Source organism: Rattus rattus, chromosome 3 (genome assembly GCF_011064425.1).
Source record: "Rattus rattus isolate New Zealand chromosome 3, Rrattus_CSIRO_v1, whole genome shotgun sequence".
In the NCBI taxonomy this organism is placed as follows: Eukaryota; Metazoa; Chordata; class Mammalia; order Rodentia; family Muridae; genus Rattus; species Rattus rattus.
The window spans coordinates 69,413,432-69,434,428 of record NC_046156.1 but is presented as its reverse complement, the minus strand read 5'-3'; the positions used below and the strand labels follow the sequence as shown (position 1 = coordinate 69,434,428).

The window sequence follows — 20,997 nt, the reverse complement described above, 5'->3', positions numbered from 1 at the left end:
AGACAGAGAGAACAAGCTTTATTATTATAATGATTTGAGATTTTTGTGCATGGTAACGATATACACACACGAATCTTGTTTCTCCCGTGTTTCAAGACAGAATTAATTTAAAGTTTTATTATAGACTAAAGCATCCAAAATACTGTGGTACGTATGTAGCTACGAACATACAAACACGTTGATGCACAGCGTCCGTTCTATTTAAATAGGCAGTCAGCATTTCAATTCATAAAAGAACACATGAGGAGGCTGTATCATTATCGATGGCAGAAAACGCAAGACCAGCGGTCTGTACACAAAATGTGTGAGACAGATGTGTCAAGGTGGAATGTACAAAATCTTCAAAGAAACGAAAGGGAAACAGACACCCTCATTTTCATAGGCAGCCTCAGAAGGCCGCAGTCAGGAATGATAAGAAAGAACGTTAGCAGGGGACGCTTCGTTGATAGCCAAACGCCCCATGTTGTAAAGCAAAAGCATTGAGGTTAAGGCTGTGTTGCTTTCGAAAGGTAATGGAAGTGCCGTACATTCATCGGAACAAGATAGCTGATTATTAGTCTCTTCTAGCGTATTAATGAATCGCACCCATACACTCTCCACAAACAGGCCACACAATCAACTACCACACGGTTCATTAGAAAGTGTTTCTGAAGATTAGCGTCGTGATTTGTAGCTTACTGTCATTTGAAACAAAACCCAGAAAGCATTTATTTATACCAAACAAATTTTTAATGGGCACTTAGTTTCCTTTATGGCAATACTAGACTCCTAGTTATCAAAAATATTAAAATAATTGTAAATTTTTAAAACCCTGCAACATTTACATAAAGTAACGGTATTAGGACTTTTGATTGGAAGGAAAAGTAGCTAAGGTTTGCATGGGGCAGCTTCAATGCTGTCCTACTCGGAAAGGTCTTGTTTTAAAAGCATTCACCAAAAAAAAGAAATTCCTCCTCCCTATTCAGAGGCTGGTGAGCCGAGAGGGGGAGCTACAGTCCAAATGCATAGAGAGACGTTCCCCGTTTGTCATGATCTACAGATGACCTGGTGTCGACCTGCTCTCTCCAGTTTCCTCTGTAGGAATTACCACAGCATTTATGCCAACCCTTTAGAGTGAGGCTCCACATACCCAGTTACGTACCACTATTCCAGTTCATTCCCTGTGAGGACATATATACCCTGTACATGTAGTGGGAGCAGTCGCGCAACAGCCACGTGGACCAGGGCTACTTATTGCCTCAAATTTTGTCAAGTTTAGGAAACTCAGGGGCTTATTTGGTTACAGAGACTAAAGTTTCATCAAAACCTTACACATCATTTAAAAACCAGCAAACAGTCATAACGACTTTCTAATTGTGTGTTTCTGGATAGTCAAGTGACTCCCTACCATCCCGTGTCCAGCAGGGGAGGTTTCTGACGGGAGAAGATTCACTACCACGAACCTATGAAACCTAACTGTTTGTCCTTCGTGCCCAAGGGAAATTTGAACGCTTACTTTCTCAGTGCTATGCATCGTGAATGTGTGACGGGTTCTATACACTCGACAAAGATCAATTAGACAGTAACAGTAGCCTAGAACAAAAAAAACAACAAAAAAAAAGCCACTTATTTTAATAATCCTTCTTAGTTTACCAGAAACCATTCCTACCAAATGAGACAAGATTTCATTCAGATCTTGTCTATGTGTATCTTAGTAGCAGCACTCCCCCCTCCCCCAAATATGCTTACCACAAAGAAATACAGTGAATGCACACACGTACCCACGTGTAGAATGTAGTGTTTCCTGCAGTGCCCACAGCAGGTGCTTTAGTAGCCGATGGTGGAACAGGTCTAAATCAAATTATTTTCTCATTCCAGTTCGTACCAGTATTTGTGTGTTAAGAAAAAAAAAAAACCTAATTTGTATTATTTCTTATTTAGCTATCAAGCCAGATGGGGGATTTTACATACGCAGCCGACTTGCGTATGGGTTAATTTCTCAGTTCACACATATCTCAACCTTGTGCAAAAAACAAACAAACAAACAAAAAAACCTGTTTGGTAAATTCATTTTCAAAGTAAGAGTTGCAACCTGGAGGTACAGCTCAGCTGCAGAGCATGCCCGAGGCCCTGGATTCCATCACCAGCACCACAGAAACAAACAAGCAAGCGAACAAAAACAGCCTATGGCAGCTTCTTAAAAAATGTTTTCTGCTTGTGAAAATTAACTAAAATTAATGTACTCGTTTTCTAAAAAGCTTTCTTTTAAATAGCCCAGAAGCTGAAAAAAATGCTGCAGGCAGACTATTAATACACAGCACAAGGAAATCTCCTTTCCAGAGTATAAGCTATCACAGGACAGCCATGCCTCTCTCTTTTATGCATCTCTCTGCTCCCAGTGCATAGATGCAATCCTGGCCCCTGCTAGGAAGGCAGTGGATAGGAACACTGAAGTTCATACCGAAGGCTTAGGCTGTAGGCACTGCCCAACTGCAGGGCTCTTCTGAATGTCTGAGGCCATGAGTACCATCCCCGGCACCAAGAAAGAAAAATTAAAACCCAAAATATAAAGTCAAAGACTCATTTTATGGAATTCAGAAGTAGTCCTACTTTATCACTCTAAAACTGGTGTTGAATTTTATATCTAGTACACACAGGCTTGTATAGTTTAAAACCCCACAGAACTAAAGTGATAACAAGCTAAAATGCCAATGTAAATCTGAAAATAAAAGTTTTTCCACTCAGATTTGGGCATAATGAATTAAATAGACCATTGGAAGTAGCCAGATTTCCCTTCTAAATTTTTTAAAACTTTCATATCAAGAACATTTGGATTTTAAGATAAGCCATAAACATCACTTGTATCTAAGGGAAATGTTTTTACATATCTAAGGTGCTTTCAGTGAATGACATCCCAAAGTCATCATCGCACACGCTTTCCTATTTGGTAGAACTGAGTAGAAAATCAGTGGAAAGAGAACACATCTTTGCTTACAGTATGACAGGTAAAAGCTCTCAAAATGCATTTACACCTACATGAAGGGTAACTCAAGCTCAATGTTTAACGATTTCTTTCTTTCTTTTTCTTTCTTTCTTTTTTTCTTGAACACAAAGAAGGTCATTCGACTGGAAGCCAGACATCACCATCACGTCAGAAAATGTTAACCCTGAAACCTGCTGTAGGGCTCACTCCACAAGGACGGCTTCAGACCGCAGCAGCCAGGGAATGTGCTGAAGAATGGCTGGACAATGCTTCTGTCTTTCAGAGTGCTGCCTATTCCCACACGCCCAGGACTTGGCTATATATTTATATATATGTATAATACATTCTATCTTACCCTAACCATGTATACTTGCCCCTTTAATGCCTCTACTAGTCATTAGACAATGATAAATAACCACAACATGCCCTTACCTGTAATGCTCAAACAGAACTTTGGTAACACTTGCTCTCTAAGGGGAAATCGTGACTCAATCACACGCCTTTGGTTGACACCGTCCGTCCTCCTAAGGGCTGCTTAGGGCTCTCTGTCCTAGGACACTGGAGTCCGACTACATGTGCTGACGTTTTGCAGGAGGTAAAGCTTTTGCTTCATGATGTGGAAGAGGAAAGACATATGAACACATGGCACATGGATGTGACTTCTCTCGGTTCCTTTCCAGTGTGTTGATCTGAAGCTAGCAACCAAAGGGTCCCCTTGCTTTTGTTTGCTACGTGCCTTCCAAAGCATCGGGAATTTCAGGTTTTCCCCGACAACGTGTTTCATTTTCTGATGCAAGGTGAGCAGAAATGAGAAGGTGAAGAGAACACACGGAAAAGACCTTTGATCAAACCCAGAAAATTTGGGAGATTTGCATTGATTCTGATGGGCTCAACTCAAGAGGGCCCTGAGTCAGAGCTGGGAGGATCTTGCAAGACAGCCTTGGATTTTTCTAAGGTGATTTATATGTGGTTGTTGATAAGCAAAAACATGTCACCAGAATAATGACACCTACTGTAAAAGTGAGGTTAGACGGTCCCTTGGGTCTTGTGATCGAAGTTAAATAAAATAGGCAACTACAAGTTTTGTTCTTGGAAGTTCTATGCAAAGGCTATCATTCATTCACCAGTCAACAGATACACTAATTCTTTTTAACGTCTGATTTGCAAAATTAGTTTAACTACAGAAATCCCTGTCCTATGAGCCATAGTTCACGGGTGTAAAACTTCGCAGTTTGTACAGATTCAGTAGAAGAAGATTCTTTTTTAAATCCTAAAAGTGAATTACGGAAATTGGATAAGCAGTTTTTAAGGAAATGATTACATTCAGAAATAACCTTGGAAAGTTCACCAAAGACTCTTCCTAGTACAGAAAGTCCTATCGGAATCTGGTCCCACATTGAGAACTCCATTCCAGTTTCTAGTGCAAGACCTCGGCACAGAGCTGTCCGCGGTTACTGTAAGTACCGATAGACCTTGAAACAGTGGTTTCCGGAGTCTGCAACCACGACGTGGCCATCCGAAGTTAGAGCCAGGCCTTGGGGGCCATACAGTGGGTCAGCAGATGTGTTGATATAGGACAAAAATGATCCACTCCCATCAAAAACCTGCACAAACATAAAACCAGAGCATCAGGGACGTTGCATACACTGAAGAACATGTATTTAAAATAAAGAAAGCATGTAAGGGACTTCCCGGGCTTGCTCTCGCTGCTGCTGTACACACATGGTATTTGATGGTTAACCTTGGTTGTTGACTTAGCTGGGTCTGGAAACAATGATGAGGTGGGTTCTAGGAAAGTGTTTCCTGAAAAGGTGACCTGGAGAGAGAAGGGGCGACTCTCCCTCAGTGTGGGCAGATCCTCCTTGTGGTGGCTTAGGTGGCAGGAGGTCTGAGAAAGAAGTTGCTGCTTTTGGCCTATTGCCTTCTATCCTGGCAGGTGCGTGCATCTGCCTTGTTGCTGCCACCACTGCTATCCTCATTTGCTGACATGGAACCCAGCTTCTTTAACCTTCCAGCCCAGGTTGAAGACCTGAGCTTCTCTCAGAATTCTCTAGGGCAGTGATTCTCAACCCCTTTGGCAAACCCCTTATCTTCAAAAGTACGTTACAAGTAGTAACAGTAGCTAAATGACAGCCGTGAAGTAGCACTGAAAATAACATTATGGCTGGGGGTCACCACAACATGAGGAACTGTCTGTCTTAAAGGGTCCCAGCATTAGGAAGGTTGAGAACCACAGCTCAGGGCCTAGAGTCTATCCCTTAACTGCCATGTTGGAACGGCTGAGGCAGTGGCCTGGTAGACTGAGAAGCTACCACTTCCTCGGCCTTGCCAGCAGACAGATGACTGCAGTTGGACTCACAGCCTGAGTCATGGAAGCCAATCTAATAACTGCTTTGTGACACGCATTCAGTCTGTCACTTCTGTCCTAGTAAGGACCCTAGCACAGCACCCTTGTCTCCGTTTACACTTGTCTTGTTTTCTCCCCTGCTCCCTCCGTGACTAGAGTCACTGGCGTTGAACTTGTTGGCTGCCATGTCTTATCTTACTACGGTTATAGTTCAGTGTGCCGCCCATGTGAATAGACAACAGCTTTTTTATGGTCCATGTGATTCTGCTGTGATGAGATTGAGAGACACAAACCCAGACTCATAACGCTTCCTCCATTACCAGTTCCCAGGTTGGGTTCCTTCTGACCATTTCATTTAGCCCATGTGGAGTTCTAAGTAGGTGGATGCCATGAAGCTACACAATGTAAACAGCATCTGTGGGCCTTTGTAACTCGCCTGGCTGTTGCCTTCTAAAGTACCCTCCTACCAACTACAATGAGACCACTGATAGAGATCTCATGACTTGCTCTCTTTTGAGACAGGTTCTCACATAGTCCAGGCTAACCCCAAACTTGCTAAGTAGTCAACCCTACATAGCTGTTGACCTTTCTGTCTCTACCTCCCAAGTGCTGGGATCACATGTCTGTGCCACCATGACCAACTTACACAGTACTGGGATTGAACTCAGGACCTTGTGCATGCTAGACAAGCACTATATCAACTGAGCCACTACATGTATCTTCATCCTAGAATGTATCTATGGATACAGACACCAGAGTATTAAGATATATAATATAAATTTATAATACATATATAGCATATGTATGATAGATGATTAATAGATTGAATATATATATAGGAAATATATACATATGAGAAATATATATGGGAAATAAAAGCATCACACTGATATTTTCAATTATTTCCTTGATTATACAAGCAGTTTATAATCGGCTTGGGCTATATAGACTATGTCTCAAAGAAATGAAAAAGATTAAAAATGAAATATGTGTAGTATAAATCATATATATGGTTTGAAGTCAGTCAAGCTGAACTTGAACTCTCTACATAGATGAAGACAATCTGAACTACTTATCTTTCTTCTACTTCCCCATGTGCCTAGGGGTATGGGCAAGTGTCACCACATCTGGGTTTGGATGTTTGCTAATTAACTGACACATTAAATGAAAAGAAACAATGTTGCAATAAACATAAACAACAGTGTGGAGTGTCTGGAACAACTGTAATGAAACATGAAAATCTCTCTCTCTTTGTGTGTGTGTGTGTGTGTGTGTGTGTGTGTGTGTGCGCGCGCGTGTGCGCGCGCACATGCGTGTGTTGTTTTTCTTAGTGACAACCATAATTTTCTAAATTTACTGATTGTCGCCTGTATTCACAATTAGGAAAACTCGAGTCTTCACTTTGACACTAGTAAAAGATCCAAGCAGTACCTTTTTGTTTAACGGCTATGTTAAATCCCATGCATGGGCTCTTTAGGGGTCTGAAGAGAACAATGTTCAAACAATAAATAAATAAATAAATAAATAAATAAATAAATAACAACTTTGAATTAGAGGATCTTATGCTAATGATGTCACCTTTTTTCTACCTTTCCTGTTTGGGTGTTTGGTCCCTCCAGTGAGATTATCTATGGTGTTATGACTTAACCAAGAAAGAAAATCCCCGCCACCTAACACACTCCTTAGAAGATGTAAGGTACCTGGATCCTGCTGTTCCCCCAGTCAGCCACAATGATGTTTCCGTTCGAGTCCACGGCTACACCTGTTGGTGCGTTAAACTGCCCATTTCCTTCTCCATTTGAGCCGAACTTCAACATGAATTCTCCTTCCTGATTAAATACCTGTATGAAATATTGAAAAACTCTTTTATTTAAAAATAGGTGACCCAACCAAATTGTTTTTTTTAAATAGCTGTCTGAGCTAGTTATTTATAACGAGACCCGTGAGTTGAGAAAAGTCTGAGGAAAGTGATCTATATAATAGATGCTTGTTGCTTGTGCTTCCCAAAGCATATGCAATCTCATGTGTTATTTATTAAATTACTCTTCTTTTTCTGCCATTTACTGGTTACTGAATACTTTTTTTATAAATTGCAAAATACTATATAAGATGTTCTGAATAAAGCTGAAAATATTTATTTTAGAACAACACTAAAAATTATTCTATCTTCAAATAAGTAGCTTTATTTACTAAATAAATAAAAATCCAAAAAGAAGCACAGCATTTCTATAGCATGGGCTGCCATTCAGTTTGGATCAGGTATTTGTTAGGCCAAACATTCATGGTTTATTACCATTTTTACTATATCAACATGATAAGCACAAGAAGGCTGAATGTCATACTTAGGGTTACAGGCATTAAGTTTGTCGACATGTGTGTGAACATACAATATTCATGGGTAAAGGATAAGCAGGGGCTGTTTTCTTTCCCTCAGGAAATGTTTTAGTTAAAATAGCAAGTTTATAAATAGGCTTCACTATTAGAACCAACAGAGGCTGTTCCAAGTGAGGGATGAACAGAGCTCTTAAGGGGATGGTCTCTCATGCCTGGTGTGATTGATCGATCAGTTACTGTGGTTTGCTGAATATCTGTATAATAGTGACACACAACACAAATACAGGTTACAGATTTTGGACTGAAAATGTTAATGACAACATTAAACACATTCACTGTATCTAAGGACACTATAGTGAACCATTGTATCTTGATGCTTCATATGATACTTAATGGCTCTGAGGTGTTCCTGGGATGTTATTTTAAGTATCCATCATGGCACTGCTTAGATGTTTGGAAGTATTAACTAACCAGTCAAGAAGTGTTACAGTCATGGCAACCTTTAAAGGTTGCTCACCAGTGGACCTCAGAGAGTTCCTAGCTTTGAGCACTGATCAGGCCTAAAGACTCCTTGAGTCCTCCTTGGCTCCTTAGAAACAAGCACAGGCAGCTCTTGCTAATACAATAGGTTACGAATGCCCTGATGCAGGCTGGGAACGTGGCAGGCACACTTTTGCCTAGTATGCATGAAACCTTGAGTTTTACCTTCAGCAATGAGAGAAAAGAAGGAAGGAAAAGGAAATAAAGGGGAAGGAATGAGGGGAGAGAAGGGGCAGGAAAAAGGGGAGGAGTTTAAAAGGCTTCTTTAATTCTAGTCACATACCCACTTATACACAACATTGTAACATCAGAGACCAGCAATTATGAGTTTGGATTGGTAAGGACACTGTTACCCTGTGCACCTGTGCTATTAATTCCCCACACACAATCTTTTTGGTGGTCCTTGCTTACTTTTTCATACAGTATATATGTATATATATATATATATATATATATATATATATATGCATAAGTGCATCTCCTTTTGGGGTGGAGTCTCAATATGTAGCCTAGGCTAGCTTCGAGTTCCTGATCCTCTTACCCCACCCCACATTTCTGCCTTTTCCTTGGAAGTGCTGGGAATTACAGGCGTGCCCACCATGCCCACCTCACTTAGTCATCTTGTGGTGAAAACAAAAGGCATGCAGTTTCTGCAGTTTTATTCAGTTTCCTGCAACTGCGGCAGGAAAGGAATGGAAAGTTCCAGAAGTAACTCACAGCTTCAGACCACAACTACAGGGTGATGCTGTTATAATTGTTCTATTTTATAATTAGTCATCACTGTTCATCGCTGCTGTGGTTTGGATCTGGTGCGTCTTCATAGGTTCATGTGTGAAAGTCCGGTCCCCAAATGCTGGGGTGTTCAGAGCTGAGCTTTCTAGGAAGGGAGTGGATCCTAAGGCTCTGACCTCATCGATGAATTAATTCACTGATGGGGTCATTGCTGAATGGACCAATAGGAGGCCACAGAAGCTGAAGGCGGTCTAAGCCTATCTGGAGTAATAGGTCGAGGATACATAACCTGGCCCTAGCTCTGTCTCTCCTTCTCTTGGTCTCAGCAAGTGATTATGACCGAAACTCTGAGACCGTGAACCGAGATAAACCTTTGCTCCTTGATGTTGTTATTCTGTGGTATTGGATCACAGCAACAGAAAGCTGACAGAACGGGTTCCTATACAGAATTTATGAATTAAATTGTATCAGAAGTATGTACGCACAGGAAAGAAAAGCCTATAGTACCATAGCAGCCCAGAGTATTGTCCCTCAAAACACTGCTAAAACAATAACAACATTAAAAAAAAAAAAACTATAGTAGACTACTAACTCTGACTTACAGATTTCACATTTGCTAAGCAAGAAGTTACTTGAATTGAGAGTTACTGCTAACTGCTGTATCATGGGACACAAACCCCATACATATCATTGTCAGAGAGAAAAATAAAATAAAACAAATGCTATGATTTCCTTAAGATGAAAAGTGAGCTTAAATAGTTGGAATGATATCTCTAGATCCTGAAGTCATCGCTTCTACAACTTTACTAATTATTCTGCATCTCACCTAATGTCATTTACCTACTCATACATTCCTCAGATGAGCACAATCTAAGAGCTGAGATAATTTTTATAGCTTTGCTTTTTATATGTGCATGGAGTTGTTGTTTAATAATGTTGGTGCAGCAGATTAAACCCAGCACCTGGAACATGCTAAGCCCATACTGTATCATTGCGGTGGTTTGAATATGCTTGGCCCATGGGAAGTGGCACTGTCAGGAGTTGCCTTATTGGAGGAGTGTAGCCTTGTTAGAGGAAGTGCGTCACTGTGGGGGTGGGCTTGAGGCTCCTAAGCTCAAACCCTGCTCGCACAGAAAGGACAGCCTTCTCCAGAGTGCCTCCACCATGTAGAACTCTCAGCTCCTCCAGCACCATGCCTGCCTGCATGCTGCCATGCTTCCCGCCTTGATGATAATGGACTGAATCTCTGAACCTGTAAGCCAGCCCCAATTAAATGTTCGTTTTATAAGAGTTGTCTTGGATATGGTGTCTGTTCACAGCAATAAACCATAACTAAGACAAACACTGAGTTACATCACCCGGCCCTCAGGAAATCTCCTCCTTCTAGAAACATGCACTTCTGTCATTTCTGTGCATTTCAGGAGTTGCTATCTGCTTTGCGTTTTTCTCGTTACTTACAAGGACTTTATTTATTTCTAGGAGTGGGTGCCAACTAGGGGTCCTTCCACACACTGATACCAGTTGGTTTACCCACTGGACTAATGGGCCGGAAAAGTTTTGAGACCCCAGTGGGGCTTAATGGAAAGAGCAATGCACAACAGTCAGTGGTGAGGCCAGTGAGGAGCCGGCATGCTGACCTCCTGCTGCTAGGGTCTGTCTAGGTTTTCCTCTTACTGTGGTTAAAAGAAGGAGTCTGCTCTCGCTGAGTGATGGCGGAAGTGTGACCATGGCCTTCCTGCTCCCTCTACTTTCCATTTCTTTATGCACCCATTCAGATAAACTTTGTGTCCCTCTCCTTTCACACAGACCCTGCCAGTGGAGAAGTGTCCACAGAGAAAGCAGCTTGCATGTGATTACTGCTGACTGATTTCCTACGGCTAAACCAGCTACTGTGGAGCAGCAACAGAAAAGCAACAGTGTATCCCTTCCCCTCAGCCTGCCTGTCCCCACCGCCCATTGTTTTCTACTTTTGGCAAGAGGACTTAGCTTCCCTTCAAAAGGTCAAAGCCTCTCCTTTTACTCAGAGGAAGATGATAGGCTGAGGAATGAAGCAGAAAAAAAAGCTTAGGAGAGGAAAAATCAATGGGATCGACATTCCGACCCCTTACTTGCATATCCAGTTACCAACACTAATAAGTTCTCATTAACTGGGCTGCTCAAAGTGCAATGTTGGCTGTTGGCCTACCTCACTGTGCTATTTCTTTATTAGGTGTCCTTTAAAGCGAATACACTTTGGAATTTTAAATGAGCGTAAGAAAAGCTTTAGCTCACCTTTATAATGAATAGCGATATTATTTGAAATACCAATTACAGAAATATTAATTACAGAAAGCAGGTAATTATACATTTTTTTTGTTTCGCTCCCCACCCCACCCCTCAGAAATTGAACCCATGGCTTTACATATACCAGGGTTTGACCTTCAGCAAAAAAAACTAACCCTAGAAACAAATGCAACCCTGAGAAGAATATACTTGCCAGCATACTGGCATGACTACCCACATACCGTCAACAGACCATGCATGCTTCCTGGAGAAGCCTTACCCACGACCGCTAAATATATCAAATCACTGTATGTCTCAGTTTTCCCATAACAAGAACTCAAAGTAGGGATCTTAAAGTAAGATAGATGCACTGAATTGTTAGAGGAAGCTATTCTTTTGTTGTTGTTGTTTGAGAAAGAGGGTTTCTCTGTGTAGCCTGACTGTCCTAGAACTCACTCTGTAGATCAGGCTGGCCTCGAACTCAGATCTGCCTGCCTCTACCTTCCCAGTGCTGGGATTAAAGGCTCCCACCACCATGCCATCAAGGCCATTATTTTCTATGTTGCCCTGAGTGCAAGAAAATGTTGGAAGAAATAAATATTTGATACACTGCGTGGATGGACACTGACTGACTCCCGACCTGCCTGTGAGTCTGTTGCCTTAGCGGAGTTCTAACACTTGGTTTTTAAAGACCTTATGGTGCAGAAGATCTAAGCAGTGAATTTTTAGTGTATTGATTATCAACAAACTGAAGTGGCAAGTGAGTTCCAGAAAGTTCTGTCTTTATGTCCGAGCAACTGTTTTACAAACTTTCCATTCATCCTCATTCATCTCCGTTTCCAATTAAGACACTGGCAGCCATCTTATTTTATCCACCAGTATGGAATTCCACATTAAAACCTTTGTGTTGAAGCTGAAGACAGATCAGGTTTACTCCATTCGGTTCTGAGTGTCTGCACAGTGTTGTCTCTTATTTACAACTAGACCAATTTCTCCATGCAAGCAATGCCGAGTTAACAACAGTTGGAGTGATAATAGTACCTTGACAGAATGATTATGGAAATCTGTAATGATGATCTCATTACTGCTATTCACAGCTGCAAAATGGGGACCTGCAATGAAACGGGGGGAGAAACACATGAGGGCTCTGACAGCGAACACAATGACAAACACAGCAGTTGCTGCAGCACAGCACAAGGCTACACATTGACTTAATTAACAAGAAAGAACAAAGAGCCCAAGCCCCAGTCCATGGACAGTCACTCGCCCAGACTTCTAGCTCCTGATAAACTGGATCCAGCATGTTTCTCAGCTGTCTGCTCTGGCCTCACCCCACCAAGGCTTAAAAGCCGCAGCCCTAAGAAAGTAGGGTGAGCAGGAAGTACCAGCAACCCTTCTCTGCACTGCCCTCCGTAAGCCATACCCATCCCCTCTGACCACTAAGTAGGGAAATAAAGGAATCCTACAAAGAAAAATATCGCTGTTCTCCGCTCTGGGATAGAGGTTCCAAAATATAATTTTTCTCCTTAAAAAAAAAACAAAAAACAAAACTGAGCAGAAAGCCTGCATTTTATAATATTGAGTGACTGTTCAGAATCTGGGCCAGACAAAGAAGGAGAGAATGAACACAAAGAAAGACAATGCCAGCTGAACTCGGAAATCGCGCCAAGCATCCTTTGAAAGGAAAATCAATGGACCGTGCTCAGCCTTTTCTTGCAGATGTGCACAACCAAAAAAGCGTGTGATTGCAAAGTTGCACAGCGCAAAATGGAAGGAAAAAAAGACTGCCTTTGCTGCTCTTAGCAAATATTCTATACTCCTGCTCTCTTACAGTAACCCACAAAAGTGAAATAACCCCCATCCAGAGGCTTGTGAAAGAAAACTGCAGCCATGGGAAACTGTCGCTCATTGGTCTTCAAACACTTGTGGGTTTTTTGTTGGTGGTGGTGGTGGTAAATATTTTATTTTAAGATGTATTACTTCACTTAATACAAATATTTAAAAAGCCAATGTCTGCAGTGTGAGCAGCCACCGGTAGAAACCATTTAAAGGCTGCCATTTTAACTGAGCTTTCTCAGGACAAATAAGTGTCTTCATTGCTTACTGCTGCTGTTCTGGCTCCGCCCCCGGCACGCCCCCTGCTCTGGCTCCACCCGCTGCATTCTCCCTAAAGATGGCGGGCACACCGGGGAACTGGGCACCTTCAACATGCTCAAACATCATGCAAGTGTGAGCAAAAGAAGGGGGTTCACATATTACCATCGAGTGTACCTGCAAACTGCCTGTCGCCGTTTCCTCGGCTACCAAACCTGGTGACTATTTTCCCATTGGGCTGAAAGATGAACACGCAGCATGCCTTGTTGTCCACCACAATAATGTGCCCATTGCGGTCCACCGAAACTCCTTTGGGCCCCATCAGTTTTCCTGATCCAATTTTTGTCTGTTAAAAAAAAGTACAGAAACATACATCAAAGTTCAAAGCATTCCAGAAAACAATCTGAAGCTAGTTAGCTGTCTTAGAGAAACATCTGCTCGAATGTTCTGCGTACCACGTCGACCAAGGTTATCTCTGTCCCAGAAAAACGGCTCTGCCATATCCATCATCTGCTACAGGCATTTATATAAAAGGCTTGTTTTTAAAGACATTTGCCGGGGTTGGGGATTTAGCTCAGTGGTAGAGCGCTTGCCTAACAAACGCAAGGCCCTGGGTTCGGTCCCCAGCTCCGAAAAAAAGAAAAAAAAAAAAAAAAAGAAAAAAAAGAAAGACATTTGCCACCAAATTTAGACCACAGTGCCCTTCTAAATGGACACTCGATGATACAGTACAGGGTCTAGAGAAAGACATCTTGCTCCTGTCACTTGATTTGAGACCGTCGGAAGTTAGACAGATTCACTCACTTCCTTTAACCTTGGGATTCCTTATATTTCTTTCTAAAACCTTTAAAAAAGCAACTAATAAATAACATAAAAATATTCAATGTTATATAATAGTAAATGGTCGCTAAATAGTAGCCATTACCATTGCTGTTACATTTCATACTCAGCACTAAAATCTGGGGCAGGTGCCATTAAACTTCGTTAAGTTCCACGTGGTTGGAAGTCACATCGATCCCACCCACCACTGCGTGCTCAAAGCCTATCACACTTACTGATTCATAAAGTTGTACTCAATGGACGTTTGTTTACTACATTAAAAAAACAGAAGTCTAGAATTTTTATAAGCTAACCTAATCGTGGTTATTATTTGTGTGTGTGCCTAGATATACATATACGTATGTATGTATGTATGTATGTATGTATGTATGTATGTATGTATGTATGTGGGAAGGTAAATGTATATGTGTGTTACATGTGTGTAGAGGCCAGGGGTCAACTTTGGGTGTTGTTTATCAAGGGACGGATGCCTTGTGTTTTGAGACAGAGTCTCTCGTTGCCTTTGAGCTTGCTAAATAGGAAGGTGATGTATGTTACAGGGATCAAACTCAGGCTCCTATGTTTACACCATAAGTATTTTATAGATTGAGCCATCCTCCCAGCTACCAAATCATGACTAAATCCTCTCAGTTTCCACAGCAAGAGCAAAGCATTAGATCTTTTTAAGCACATTTCCATATACTTTAATACTGCATTTATACAGACTCGATAGACTCAATCAACCTCACATCAAATCTCTAGTGAGCACATGCGGATCCCCCCTCTCCACTATTCCCCAAACAATACAACACAACCAATATCTACATGGCATTTGTGTTGTATTAGGTATAAGTTATCTAGAGATGACATAAAGATCGAGAGTATTTATAGTAAACTAGAGATATAAAGGTGTTCATGGCTGACATTCGAACTGCATCATTTTGTAGGAAAAACCTGAACAATCTTGGGTCTCGGTATTCCCATATGGAGATTGGAATTCTGGGAAGAAAAGACACCAGAGTCTGTAGCCTAGGAAGTAGTGATGGGGGTGTGGGGTGTGGGGGAGGTGAGGTGTGAGGTAGGGGGAGGATCAGTGGTGGCAAAAGGAACTCTTACCTTTTATTTTATACTTTTTCTACACGTGTTTTAAAAGCCTATTTGTGTTATCTTTTAAATAAAAAACTAACTCCTCACTGATTACACCTCATATGTTTGCTATAAAGCCCTCTCTCTCCATTAAGCACTGCCTGATAGAAATCTGCGAGCCACAGATGTACACTTTAATTTTTTAGAGTTATTTATTTTACTTTATGTGTATGAGTATTTTGCCCACATGTATGTCTGGGCATCACGTGTGTGTTTGGTGACCTCGAAGGTTGGAAGAAGGCATCGAATCCCCTGGAACTGGAGTTACAGATGGTCGTGAGCCACCAACATGGGTGCTGGGTTCTCTCTACAAAATCAACAAAAGCTTCATCCACTGAGCCATCTCTCCAGCCTCCTACAATGTACTCTTCACTGCCTAATACAGCGATGGAACTTTCTCTGAGTAGGACTTCTCCTGTGGTTCTTTATTCCTCCAGGTCTACCAATGATGGAGATTAAGGTGAGATTGCCCTAGAGCAGGGAGACACAATTACGTTGAAGGGAAACATCTTGTCTTAGGCCAAGGGAATCTCTTGTGTAAGTTTGATTCTGATGCTGCAACGAAGCCGGAAGATCAAAGAGGCTCTAACATAATGGCATGTAAGGAAATCGCTCACGCTCTTTCAAGACTGAAAGGAAGGTATCAGGAGAGATCAAAAGGAGAGCTGACACTCTGCTCATTACCGCCTAATACACCACTACTTAATGTTACAAACAACAGTAGTTATTCAGGTGACTCACCCATAGAATACCAAGTGGATAATTATCTAGAATGAAAACAGAAGCCAAAGGATTATCTCAGTTCTACCATGGGATGCCGGCCAGGGCAGATCTACAAGCACAACTTAAAGCTGAAACCAAATGTCGATTTCCCCGACCCCTCGCTATTGTTTCCAGTTCAGATGCACTGAATTCTACAAAGTGAAATAAGAAGCCGTGTGTTTGGCCTCCCCGAGTTCCCCCGCTAACTTAGAGTAGTAAGAAACATACTTCAGATCTTGGTAGGAGACAGTTAAACGAGAGCATTTAACTCAACAGATGGCTTTCACGCTGAAGAGGGAAAAGTTGAGACATTTAGAATACAGTGGTCGCAAAGGTCACCATATTTGTGTTTTGTATGTATGTATTTTTTATTTTAATTTTATTTTCTGATTACAAAAGGCTCCCGGCCAGTCTGGAAGATATAAACCATGAGGGAAGATGAAAGGGAAAACATAAAAGGGGGCAGGGAAGGATCACTGCTCGACTACAAACCAGATGTCTATAAAAACGGTAGTAAAGATGCTACACATCTGAGATAGTTAGGAGCAAATATAAAGACCGTGCCGTGGTCAGAGGGAAGTCAGCTGCACTGTTGAGTTCACTGTCCCATTAAAGAAGCAAAACAGTAATCCCCTGACACTATGTTGGAGCCTGCCTACCTGGATGAAGTTTGTACAGCGCTCAAGTGTTTTTATGCACTCTCTTTGTATCTTAATGGGGTCTAAGCAAAATCTATCCTAAAGGTTCTTGCTGCAACAGGCAATATCCTTCTCTGTCCTCTAGGGGGCAGGAGCGCTCCAAGGTCTTGGCTGCACTTCACAGTGTTTAAGGCACTCATGACCAACAGCGCCCAGCTTCAGGATTTCAGTTCTTCCAAGTATTTATGATGGGTATTGAACTATCAAGTCATGAGTGGAAAATATCTCAATCAGGGAGCCCTTCTCTCTCTCTCTCTCTTAACTAGCAAACTCTTGCTCAATATGCAAAAGCTGCTGCTGTATTTGCTCCCGAATGGACAGATTGCTGATTGTCTTGCCAGAGTCTAAAACAAGAGTAAGCAGGTTCTCTCCAAACTAGAGTTCCTCTAAAGGACAACAAACAGTTCTCTCCATGTTCCTACCAGAGTTGTCACGGTTGGCTGTTGGAAGATACAGAAAGGCATGAGAGCTTCCTGTACCCATGACTGGATACATGGAGCTGTCAGGTTCTAGCGGAACAAAAAGATGTAATATCAGTGTTAAAGTGGACAGCCTTTTACTTTCTTAGGTTGAAAAGGTATTACCTCACATAAAGCAAGGGTTCTAATCGAAGAGTTAAAAAAATGTGACTCATCTCATAAATACCATCTTGTAAATGTCATGAAGTAACCATGACAACCCGAAGCCTTCCACTGCTTCTAATCAGTGAGAGAAAGTTCCAGAACGAATTAGGAAAAACACTCCAAACCTTCAGAAAAGGAGTGGTGTGGTGGCAAGTAAACACCTTCATTAGGCCACGAAGCCCAAGTCACAGCTGGTCACCCAAACTTTATGTTTTGGAAAAGATTACAAGAGGCATGAGAAAAAACAAACATGTCTTAGATGAGACCCATATAAAATCCAGAAATAAATGTCATTTAATCTGTACTCAAATCCTATGAGATAGATGTTTTTAAATCCCAAATTTTAAATACTCAGAGAAATGATGGGATTTTTCCAAAGACTAAAAGTTAGTAAAACCCAGAAGTGGGATTTTAGGGGTTGATCTAAGTTAAAGTTCTTGTTGTCAAATAAATTAGAAGCCTTGGTAGGCTGGGTGAGAGACAGCACAAAGCACAGTTCGCACGATCTTCCGAAAGACCTTTGACCCAGCGCCCTGTAGGCTTGTGAATAATGGCACAAAATGGTCTGAGTGACGGTGATTCTTTGGGAAGACCGGAGAGGAGACTCCACTGGGCTCCACTAGTTCCTGACGACTTAAGAAGAAACAGAAGCTGTTAGGGTTGGATCCTGAATATACCCAAAGTCCGGGTGTCGAAGGCTTAGTCCTCACTGGTGCTGGGAGGCAGTAGGGCCCAGTGGAAAAAAGGGAGATCACTGGGGCACACCCCTTTAGGAGGCTGTGGGACTCGTTCACTTCCGGGACTCGTTCACTTCCGGCTTGCTCTGCTTTCCTGAGCCGTGGGCTCAGCGATTCCCTCCATCCTGTGCTTCCTTTTGCCACAGAAACAAAGCACAAGAGCTAAGTGACTGTGGACTGAAGGCCTCAAAGTCGTCAGCCAAACTAAATCTTTTCTAAGTTTGTTTTCTTAGGCATTTTGTCTCAACAATAAAGGGCTGACCAACAGAGACGCCATTTTTACATTTTGCCAAGAAGGGATAGAAGGGCAGTAGCACAAGTCTGGAGACAGGATCCCGGGTGCAGGCTTGATCCCTATCCATTTTCTTTTCCTTCTTAGTTCTACGCGACATTCGTTAATGTTGCCTTTTCAGGTTATGGCAAATGATTTACAACCGACAGCTCTTGTGCCTCTGGCTTTTTTCCTCAATATGACTGCGTATGTTTTAAATTTGAGCTAAGTGCATTTTAATGATGCTTCTCCCAGGTTTTCTACCACAGGCCTGAGGAAGTAGAAAAACCTTGAGGCAGTCTGGAAATTAATTTGGGAATCATAAACTGCCTCTTTATAACCCTTTGCAGGAGTATTTTTTTTAAATTCAAATTAAGGTAACCAATATAGTTTCCTGATAAACATGATTTTTAAAGCAAATAAGCTTTATAAAATAAATCACACTTAAAATACACATGAACGGGTAAGCATGTATGTGTGTATGCATATATATACATATGTGTATGTATACACATGTATATGTGCCTATATATGTGCGCATGCATGTGGGGTGAGAGAGAGCAAGTTTATAAAATTATCACAGCTACTCTTCTTTAATATAACTGAGATTGATCATCCTATATGATGAATTATAAACTAATGGCTTGGATTTAAACCAAGAAAACATAATTTAATGTCATATTTCTTGTTCTTTCTACTATTTAGTGTTCAAATAGTAGTCGCTCTTACCTTAAACTTCCCATCATTGGAGAAAATGCTGACCCACTTATTGTCATAATCTGCGATGATGATGTCCCCACTGGGGTGCACCGCTACCCCTGTGGGACGCTGGAGCTGTCCTGGGGATCGACCTCGGATACCGAAACGACTTTTGAACTGTCCGTCATTGGAAAAGATCTGTACAACAGATTTACATCCGTTAGAATCTAAGCTAGCTCAGAAATCACTGGGGCAGGAAAGGCATTTGTGAAGTGCACTGCAGATCAGGATCTGCCCATGCTGCTTAAGAAATCTCCCCCGACACACACACACACACACACACACACACACACACACACACACACTTAAAACAGAAGTCTACATACTTCTCTTGTTCCTTCCCCATACTCTTTATCTTGAATCTAAAGTAAAGAAATACACACCTATCTCTAGTCACACAGTCAAAGGAAGGCATGTGGGGCTATACCTGCACGCACTGGTTGTTACTATCTGCAATTAATATCTTTCCACTCGTAGATGCAGCCACACCCTGCAGGTTTGTAAATTCTCCTTTGTTTCTTCCTTTGGTACCTAAGATAAATGAGAAAAGCATAGAAATTAAGTTATAGAGAATTAGATTAACAGAAGGGTAATCCAAGCTTCCCTAAGTAGCATGAGAATATATTGTCTTTTTTCTTTTCCACTGTACGGATGGACTCATAGCTGTGTGTATGCTAAGCCGGTGTTCAGTGAGCCTCAGCCACAGTCTCTGCACTGATATATAGTGGGGGGTGGGGTGGGTTCCCTTATGACTTAATCCATGAACTGCTGGCCTTCGCTTTCAGACCAATAAGGTCTTTGCAAAAACCATTCTTAGGCAAATGCTAATTTTCTTAGTCTGTAGCTGAATATTAACACTGTTAAAATATATTCAGCTTTCACAAAGAAATAATAAAAATATTCCAACTATTCAGCTACAAGATGGGAGTGTATATAAAAGTTTTGTCAAAATCTCACTCTTACTCAGCAGCTGTCAGAGGAAGCCGGGCATCTGTCTTTCAGAGTACACAATGCACCCTAAAGCCACAGATGTCGTGAACCAGCAGCCTGGTTCTCCCACGCTGGATCCACATCCGTATTCTTTTCTAAGGCTCTGAACTTCTGTGGCTATCTACATTCCTGATATCTATCTCACCCCTTGCATGTGTGTGTGTGTGTGTGTGTGTGTGTGTGTGTGTGTGTGTGTGTGTGTGTGATGTGTGTGTGTGTGTGTGTGTGTGTGTGCATGTGTGTGCGTGTGTGTGTTGTTTATGTGTGTGTGTCTGCGTGTGTGCATGTGTATGCATGTATGTGTGTATATGTGCGTGTGCATGTGTGTGATGCATGGGTGTGCATGCTCGTGCTGACAGGGTCTTACTATGTGTGGTCCAGACTGGCCTTGAGTTTGCTCTTGCCTTAATCTCCCTAGTGCTGGGTTTAAGGTCAAACTTGACCACTGGACTCTTTGATTATTACAAAGAAAAAGGAGAGAGAGGGAAGAAAAGTAAAAATATATATCTGCGTGTTAACAGCTATCACTTTTTTTTTAAAAAATTTGAATAACTTATTTCAGTATTCATGGATAGAAACAGGTAAAATGCCTGAGTGTGTCCTAGAAAGAAGCTCAAATTTTAATTCCTAAAGAGAAAAATAAATTATAATTTAATTTCTATTAAAAGAGTAATGGGGGGTTGGGGATTTAGCTCAGTGGTAGAGCGCTTGCCTAGGAAGCGCAAGGCCCTGGGTTCGGTCCCCAGCTCCGAAAAAAAGAAAAAAAAAAAAAAAAAGAGTAATGGAATAATTTTTAGCCGTCCCCAGATGTCGGCTGATGTGAACAAATCAACGACAGAATTGCTGGGCCGGGCAGGTCCATTTTGGATTAGCTGCTTTTCACCAGATCCCAGTGACCATCATTGTTCCAAAGTCAGGGGC

The 20,997-nt window shown here is 41.7% G+C and overlaps 1 protein-coding gene across 6 annotated transcripts in view; it reads right to left on the bottom strand.

The window, feature by feature from the left end:
- The window catches only part of Trim2 (tripartite motif containing 2), a 113,153-nt gene continuing 92,156 nt past the window's right edge, over positions 1 to 20,997 (bottom strand). For 4 of the 6 annotated variants that reach the window (XM_032898167.1, XM_032898171.1, XM_032898169.1 and 1 more), the window contains exons 7-12: positions 19,514 to 19,617; positions 19,057 to 19,224; positions 13,437 to 13,617; positions 12,219 to 12,289; positions 7,010 to 7,150; positions 1 to 4,566 (exon numbers count right to left, since the gene is read on the bottom strand). In XM_032898167.1, the coding sequence (XP_032754058.1) occupies positions 4,414 to 4,566; positions 7,010 to 7,150; positions 12,219 to 12,289; positions 13,437 to 13,617; positions 19,057 to 19,224; positions 19,514 to 19,617 (818 nt within the window). In that variant the 3' untranslated portion in view covers positions 1 to 4,413. The remainder of the gene's footprint in view (positions 4,567 to 7,009; positions 7,151 to 12,218; positions 12,290 to 13,436; positions 13,618 to 19,056; positions 19,225 to 19,513; positions 19,618 to 20,997) is intronic. The other 2 variants (XM_032898168.1, XM_032898170.1) reach the window with 1 other exon arrangement.